The 8,958-nt window shown below is 40.5% G+C and overlaps 1 protein-coding gene across 1 annotated transcript; it reads right to left on the bottom strand.

Moving 5' to 3' along the window:
- Positions 1-345: 345 nt before the first annotated feature.
- Positions 346-8,500, bottom strand: LOC142699124 (protein NYNRIN-like). The gene is made up of 2 exons (XM_075848013.1): positions 4,205-8,500; positions 346-4,030 (listed from the first exon to the last, which is right to left on the bottom strand). The coding sequence occupies exon 2, from the start codon at positions 3,691-3,693 to the stop codon at positions 2,767-2,769; it is 927 nt and encodes a 308-aa protein (XP_075704128.1). The 5' UTR covers positions 3,694-4,030; positions 4,205-8,500; the 3' UTR covers positions 346-2,766.
- Between the last annotated feature and the right edge of the window lie 458 nt (positions 8,501-8,958).

The raw sequence follows: 8,958 nt of genomic DNA, 5'->3' as shown, positions 1-8,958 counted from the left end.
TAATGCCCGAGTGGGTGTATTTTTACTTTAGACCAAGTGGGCGTTATACAGGGGAGTGTATGACGCTGACCAATCAGCCTTATGCACTCATCTCCATTCATTTACTCAGCGCATAGGGATCCTGCTAGATCCTTATGTGCTGTCTTATACTAACACATTAACAATACTGAAGTGCTTAGACATTTAATAGACATTCCACGGGATGTCTATTCACAATCTCTGCACTTCGTTACTGTTTCTATGGTAGTGTGATCGCAATGAGGTCACGTTACGCCTTGATCTCCATGCAGGTTCAAATCAGGTGGGGGGGGTGCGAGCTCGGAGAAGCAAAGACACACTGAGACGTTTCTCAAGGCAAAAATACTTCTGACTTTATTTGCAGAGACACAGAGTTTATATAGTAAAAATATCATATAATTACGTGCAGACACGTATACATTCTTGTGGTTTCTTTCCTCATTATTCTTATCTCTACGTACATTATTCTTATTCCTTACATCTAGTTTTTAATCCGGTGTTCTACCCATATCTATCTTGGCTGTACGCCCAGAAACAAACCATCCTGCAAACAAACCCCCTAGTTCCTGGTAGTACCCTCATAACATAATGAATTCGCAATTTCCAGTTTCTGCAGAACATCTGCAGATTATTACATTCCATAACCTTTCAATAATACCCAAAATATAGACTCGTTTATCCTTCTACCTTGAAGTAGTACATACATTACACTTATATAATTGATTATAGGTTGTTCTATACCATCACATACCCAACATATATTCTAATACATGTTCTTCTCTTCAGCATTGCACTCATTGAGGTCCCAGATACATTATACATATATTTATTCCATAACAATCCCTCCTTTTGTGATTTTACCAACACCTAAATTCCAATGCTACTTCTATCTCCTGATAGCAAGGCTTCGATCCATTTCTTCACTTGATTCACACAGGTATGTAGGTGGGGTAATCTCACAACACTCTTTCATCATAATGTATAGGCCTCTGATTGAATGCTTCCCTTATTTTGCAAAATGTATAACAATTGAAACATGTAAGCAATATAAACAATATTATGAAACATATCAAGGGTTGGAATAACACATGCAGTATCTTAGTGGCAATGGGGGAAAATCCTGTAAATATGTCATACCAGTGATGGGCACTAGCATCTTTTATTGCTGACGATAAATTTATTACTTCCTTAGCTGCTATTGTAGCCAATACTTTCACTTTACTTAGAGTTACATTATGGGCTGCTATCAATTTCTTTACGTCTTTAGACTTTTGTAACACTTGTTTTAACTCTTCCAGTGGCAAACTAAAATTTCCATAGGGCAAAGGTTCAGGTACCCATACAGTGGACATTATTTCTTCTAAAGTAGGCAGGAACACTATAGTTTGGTTCCCCCAAGTCAAATGCGTCACATTGTATAGACATCCTGAAAATGGTCCTGTGAGATTAAACTGGCTAAGGTTCTGCTTGTCGTTAGTTATTAGACATACATGCTGTGGACCTACTTCAATATAAACCTGTAGGTTAGCTTCTGGGATTATAGTGAGTGCGCATACATTATCCTGGTGCTGCATTAGACAGGGTTCATATATCCCTGACTGCTGATTACATACATATCCTTGCTCTGTTAACTGGCACAAATCTATATTCCTTGTCTTATTGTGAGAATCTATGAGTGTTCCTTTCATTTCTGGCATCCAATATTGTCCTAATAATGTCACCGGATCAATCATTACCATTGGCATAACAATAAATTTGCATAATAGAGTAGGATTTTTCACATTAAATGCTATTAGTCTTCCTGCGCACCATCTAGGTGGACACTCAGTATACTCAGGCTGTAACAATAACCACGTATCATTTCTCTCTCCTATGGGCAGAATGTCTGTCCATTACCTAACATGACTCTTATATGTGGCTTAAAACTATCTCTTAAAATTGTTATCAAGAATACAAAATATATTCTATTTCTTATTTGGCTATTATTCATACATAATATCATCCCATCAGTCTCTTTTATTACAATCGTAGAGTTGAGCCTCTCCTTGTTGCATCTTTCATAAATCTTATTTATCATTTCGTTTCTATTTTTACTGGTTGTATATTTCTGTAGATACTGTAAATCTGGTTCATAACAACAAAACAACAGCCGTCTCTTCTTGTATGCTAATGTTGGCTGTTTTGTCTATGTGAAGGTACACAGTCCCTCCATGTGGTCCTTTTCTCCAAGTCCCTTCGGTTGTAGTCACATTTGTAGTATAACACGGGTCATTGGCCTTACAGGTGTAGTTACCCTGCTTTCTATCCACTGTGGCATTCGCCCACCCTGTCCTGAACTGTTCCAGTGATTCTGTACTGATTACGTGTACAGGAGTAGCAGCTCTGCCTTTTTGTATAAGAGCACACGCAACAACCGCCGCAACAACCGCAAAGATCTTCATTCTTCTGGCTGAAGAACCTTTTTACAATGACTGGCGTGAATCCAGCTTGCCTTTCCTTCGAGCTTCACTGAGGTGCTTGTAACGAGCAAAACTTGAAAAGGACTTGAAACGGTCCGTCAAATCTTGGGTCTAGACTTTTCCTCACGTGTCTTTTGACAACGACCCAATCTCCTGGTTCTAGCTTATGCGTCCCTTCAACTGAATCAGGATCTGGAATGGAAGCAAAAACTTGTGCATGCACCTTGTTCAATTGTTTGTTCAGCGTTGATACATAATCTGTTAGTCTACCATACTGCATTTGGAGCACCTATGGAAAATAACATCCTAATCTGGGAGCCGACCCAAATAAGATCTCATATGGGCTGAGACCTGTTCTTTTTGTGGGCGTGTATCTTACTGAGAACAAGGCTAATGGTAGACACTCGGTCCATGGTTTCCCGGTTTCTACCATTGCTTTTTGGATTTTCAATTTGAGAGTCCCATTTAGTCTCTCAACCTTCCCACTACTTTGTGGATGGTATGGTGTATGTAGGGCTTGACTTATGCCTAGAGCTGACAACACATAGTTCATGATTTCACCCGTAAAATGAGTTCCTCTGTCGCTCTTGTTCACCTCTGGAACTCCATATCTGCACACCACCTCGTTGATCAGTTTCTTTGCTGTGGCTACGGCTGTAGCTTTGGTTACTGGAAATGCTTCTGGCCATCCTGAAAAGAGATCAATACAAACAAGCACATACTCATAGGTACCGACTTTTGGTAATTGAATATAGTCTATCTGTAGTCTCTGGAATGGGTAAATTGGTCTGGGTGTGTGCTTCTGTGGTACTTTTACAGTTCTTCCAATATTATGTGTTGCACAGATCATGCATCCTTGTGTAAAACTGCTGGCCATCACACTAAACCCTGGAGCATACCACACCTTGTTTACCAAGTCCATCATTGCCGTTTTTGACTGGTGTGTCTCTCCATGTGTTATCTGGGCCATCATTGGGAACATTGTCTTAGGCAGGCACAGTTTATTCTGGCACTGCCAGAGGCCATCTTTTCGTAGCGTTGCTCCTTGGGCCGTCCACTTGTCTTTTTCTTCTTCTGTTGCTTGTCCTTGAAGTTTTTGCAGTAGTTCCGGGCTTACAGCTGGTCTTGTTTCCTCTGGATCTTTTATCTGACATACGGCTGCTAACACGGGTAGCTTCTGTGCTGCTTGTTTTTGCGGCTTGGTCTGCCAAAGCATTTCCTTTTGTCTCTGGTGAACTCACCTTAGTGTGAGCTTTTATTGTTTACTACTGCTACTTCTGTGGGTAACATCAGGGTCTCCATCAAGTATTTTACAAAGTCTGCATTCTTTACAGGTGTACCTGCAGAGGTCAAAAACTGTCTAGCCCTCCATATGGCGCCATAATCGTGTGCAATCCCAAAAGCATATCGAGAGTCAGTGTATATATTTGCTGTCTTTCCTTCTGCATGTTGGCATGCTGCTGCCAGGGCCTTAAGCTCCGCTTCTTGTGCTGAGCGGGACGCTGGTAAGGAGGCTGCTTCTAGGACTACATCTTCGGTGGTTACTGCATATCCTGTAAAAAAAAAGATCCTTCTACACAATACCTTGAACCATCCACAAAGAGTATTAGGTCTGGGTTTTTGGAGTGGGGTATCTTTCATATGTGCAAAGCCCACTGTTTCCTGGGCCATAAGGGCCATACAATCATGTTCATCAGTTTCAGGCAAAAATTGTGACCATACTTTACCTACGTCTTCTCCCCCTTGCTCCAAAGGCAGTAAGGTAGCTGGGTTCAATGTAGTACAGCGGTGTAAAGTAACCTGCTCAGGAAGAAGAAGAGCACAGGTTAATCTCAAATGTCTTGCAGTGGACAAATGCTTAGGTTGTACTTGAGTTAGAATAGCAGTAATATATATATCATGTGGTGGAAATGCCAGGACCAAATCTGAGGCCTTGTTTAACATTAAATTTACAGCAATGATAGCTCTCACACATGATGGGGAACCTCGGGCCCCAGGGTCTAGTCTAGCTGAATAATATGCTACCGGGCGCTGCTGTGGTCCATGACTTTGTGTGAGAACCGCAGTGTCATGTCCATTTTGTTCAGTACAGTACAAAGTATATGCTTGCGTAGAGGTACTCCATGGATTGGTGTCACAAGCCGCTACCAAACACAACTCCTCCTCATTCAGCTGATAATGCAGAATACTTTGAGAATCTCACTTTTATCAGGTTCTGCAAATACTTGATTAATACAAAATAAAACATTCCCAAAAACTTTACATCAAATTAACAATGTCCAGACAAATTTTGTTTTGCCTTCTCCCTCATCTAAATCCATAAAAACTCGTGTGAGTGACGTCACATCGCCTCCTGTGTAACTTTGCTGGAGGGGGATGGTCTCTTACACATAAACCAAAATTGTACCTGATCAGTTCCTTCACCCTTCCCCCCTTTGTGGACTCTGCGAGAGTGATGTAGCAGAGTTCAAAACTACATCTCAACATAACACTAATTTAACCCCTTGTAATGTACAACAGCCTGAAACAAAAATGACTTTTTCCTGACAAACATTTGATCTTTACAATGACATAATTTCTATGTGAAATCAAAAATAGAACAATTGTAGTTAGTTATTCAATAAAACAGAAAATATTATCTCTGATAACATTAATTACTGCAAACCAATAAACAGTATAACGGTGGGGGCACATACATTTTCAAACCCCCGTGTCTCACAGTATCTGTAGTTTAATACATCTGAATTAACATCAAAACACATGAAATCTGATCACATCATAACACATAAATATCGTAACTTTTATAACCAACAGCGCTTGCGCAAAAGAGAAGAAATTTATTTCAGTTTGTAGACATCACTGATATATATATCTCTCAGCAGTGCATATTGAGATCCCTTTGTCTCATCAGCCCTGCAGACTGCACCCAGTCAGCCCCCCTCCTCCTCCTCCCAAACACAGCACACTTTAGGGGGGAGGGAGGGGGGTCACAAACTCATTTCTCACAACTTCTCACAATCTTAACACTTTCAATGCCGGCAAAACAACATACGTATCTGCAATCATTCATCACACCATTGTATAGGAATTATCTACGTTAATGTTTAACCGTACAATCTGACGGCCACCATCTCTATATTATGATGATGTGTTGTTTCATCAGTGAACTAGACTGGAACTTCTGTAAATAGAAAAAACACTACAAATGACAAAATTAACAAGGTGATTATTTCATACTGATTTGGTTGGGCCGGGCGTGGCCACATCAGGGGCAGGGGGGGGGCAGCCTCTCCCATTGGAAACAGTGCGCAGGGGGTTTCCCACCAACAATGAGGACACACTCAACATGAGGTACGGACGCCATTACCGGGCGTCGGCTGGTCCTGTTTTCTAATACATACAATACATTTCTTATTCCTAACTTCCTCTTCTGCAAATCCCTCTAAAGCACTTTCTATCAACTTTCTACCTTCCAACTTCCCTTTGTTCTCCAGAATACCTTTTGCCCAATCTGCGGCTTGGAGCCGCCCTCCTCTTTTTCCCTCTGCCAGTTTACATGCCTTGATCAGGGCAAGCAACTCTGCACTCTGTGCAGAATGTATGACAGGATCAAGGGTCTCATCATATAAGACAGAGGTGTCTGGTGGTTTGGCTGTGAAGGACTGCTTATACATTATTACATTTATCACTTTTCCTGATTCAATCTACAAAATGACACAAAGTCATACAAAATATCTATTTCAGCATTTAATGTTGTGTCCATTCATTTCAAGAACAAGATTACATTTCTTATCTCACCAGCAGCTGTTCTCCACCTCCCCCTTCTCTTATCACACTAGTTGATTCTAAATTATACCATATGGGAATTTACTATAAGGTCATTTGCAACATTAAAACAACTACTTCTTCTGACACTTTTCTCAATGCTTCTGCTTTCCCCTGTAACTTTTTATCTTTCAACCATCCACGTTTTGTGTCACAACATTCATTCCATTTTTCTGCGTCTAACCGTCCATGGGATTCTAGACCACATGCTTTCATTAATTATTTTTTTTTTTTTATTTATTTATTTATTCCCTGCGTTGCCTTTTTACCTTCTCTTTCTGCTACTACCTGTTTGGCGGTTTGTCCTTTGGGGTGCTCATCTCATACTCTTGTTACAGATTCTAGCTACTGACAGATGAATTCCATTCTCATCTATTTTAGACAGTTTCTAGTTTCCGTACTTACTCTTGTTACAGATTTTAGCTGACAGACGAATTCCATTCTCATCTGTTTTAGACAGTTTCTAATTTCCGTACTTAATAGGGACACCAGTTCCCCATTGTCTAGTTATAAGTGGTCGCCTATAGGCAGACCCTAAGTTATGTAGGGGGTAGTTTTCCTGATAGGTGAATTTCTGGATTTACGATCCCCTAGTAAGCTTACACCCTTTTAACAGGTGCTTGCTCACCCATATGCCATACCTCAAACTCTCGTTTGCCGTGACTGTTTCCCATAGCCCTGCTATGATGGAGGGGACTCTTACCCTTCTCTCTCAGTTTTTATCTTCACTAACAAACACTATGGCTATTGGCTGTTAGGGAAAGTCCCACACTACCTTTCTCACCTATTTTATACAGTTACTTATCCCCTCAAAACCCTTTTAAACCTTCTTCTACTCTGGCCAGAGAATTAAATTCCTTTTATAACTAGCTTACTTTCTTCTTATTCACTTTAAACACCACTCAAGGAGATATCCTCCACACCATAACAGTAATATGACAAATATTCCTGATCCAAATAATAAGGCAAACGTAAAATCAAGCTGTTCATTTGACATGCCGGATTATCGGATTGCAGAAAATTCTGGAATTTTGAGCTGAAAATCAGTGCATGATAATCTCTGCAAGTACCTCAATGCTGTACACACATTTTCGGCATTTTTCCGGATTATCAGATTGCACAAAATTTTCGATTTCCGGGCTTAAATTTAGCCTATCATAATCCCCGTAGTCACCTGAAGCATGTACACATGTTTCTGGTAATTTGCCGGATTATCGGAAGTTTTTTCCAAAAACAATTTCCTTATTCTAAAATGCATTTGTGACACAAAACTGGGTTTCTACAACATTCATACAAATACTGCCATGGAGATCAGGCACTTTATCCTGAGGGTAGGATTACATATAGACTTGACCAGATTTTTACACTAAAAATACCCTCATGTGGCCCCTCTATTCCTCAGGAGTACTACCGGGAAGGTGACCTACCAGACAGGAAGGTGCAGAGCAGAGTTTGTAAGAATTAAGTCTTCTTACCTTGCTGCAGCTGTGGTCTGCCCGTTCCTTAGTCTGGAGAGTCGCCACTCTAGTCCCGGGAGATCCCCTAGGTGGGGTGCCGTCCTTCTGGTCAAGTCCCTGTTCGGGCGCCAATTTCTGTGATCGCAATGAGGTCACGTTACGCCTTGATCTCCATGCAGGTTCAAATCAGGTGGGGGGGGTGCGAGCTCGGAGAAGCAAAGACACACTGAGACGTTTCTCAAGGCAAAAATACTTCTGACTTTATTTGCAGAGACACAGAGTTTATATAGTAAAAATATCATATAATTACGTGCAGACACGTATACATTCTTGTGGTTTCTTTCCTCATTATTCTTATCTCTACGTACATTATTCTTATTCCTTACATCTAGTTTTTAATCCGGTGTTCTACCCATATCTATCTTGGCTGTACGCCCAGAAACAAACCATCCTGCAAACAAACCCCCTAGTTCCTGGTAGTACCCTCATAACATAATGAATTCGCAATTTCCAGTTTCTGCAGAACATCTGCAGATTATTACATTCCATAACCTTTCAATAATACCCAAAATATAGACTCGTTTATCCTTCTACCTTGAAGTAGTACATACATTACACTTATATAATTGATTATAGGTTGTTCTATACCATCACATACCCAACATATATTCTAATACATGTTCTTCTCTTCAGCATTGCACTCATTGAGGTCCCAGATACATTATACATATATTTATTCCATAACAGTAGTTACAGCAGAGGAAGCGTGATCTCGTTGTATCACGCTTCCTCTGCTGTAACTACCACAGACAGAGTAACGAAGTGCAGAGATTGTGAATAGACATCCCGTGGAATGTCTATTCACTGTCTAAACACTTCAGTAGAACGGGTGTCGCGAAAAAAAATTATTATATATAAATTTGATTTTAGTGTTATTAAAATACATTTTATTTATTTGTGTGTTTGTGTTTTACTTTTTAATTTTTTCTAACTTTTACTTCACTATGGGGGCTGCCATTTTTTTTTTCATCTCTGTATGTGTCGATTAACGACACATACAGAGATGGAATACGGCACATACATCCCCATAGAGAATGCGAACGGGAGCCGTTCCATTAACTATGGTGTACGCCGTCTGTGTGGGAAAGGCGCATGCGCCGCTCCCACACAGTCTAAAAGGAAGGTCTTCGGCCGAGCGA

The sequence above is a fragment of the Rhinoderma darwinii genome, unplaced genomic scaffold (genome assembly GCF_050947455.1).
Source record: "Rhinoderma darwinii isolate aRhiDar2 unplaced genomic scaffold, aRhiDar2.hap1 Scaffold_130, whole genome shotgun sequence".
Lineage (NCBI taxonomy): Eukaryota > Metazoa > Chordata > Amphibia > Anura > Rhinodermatidae > Rhinoderma > Rhinoderma darwinii.
Note: the sequence above shows the minus strand (reverse complement) of the source record. Positions and strands in the feature narration are given on the sequence as shown.

What these genes read in the sequence shown, in the direction of transcription:
- LOC142699124 (XM_075848013.1), bottom strand. Translation starts at nt 3,693, where the DNA reads ATGCTTTGGCAGACCAAGCCGCAAAAACAAGCAGCACAGAAGCTACCC.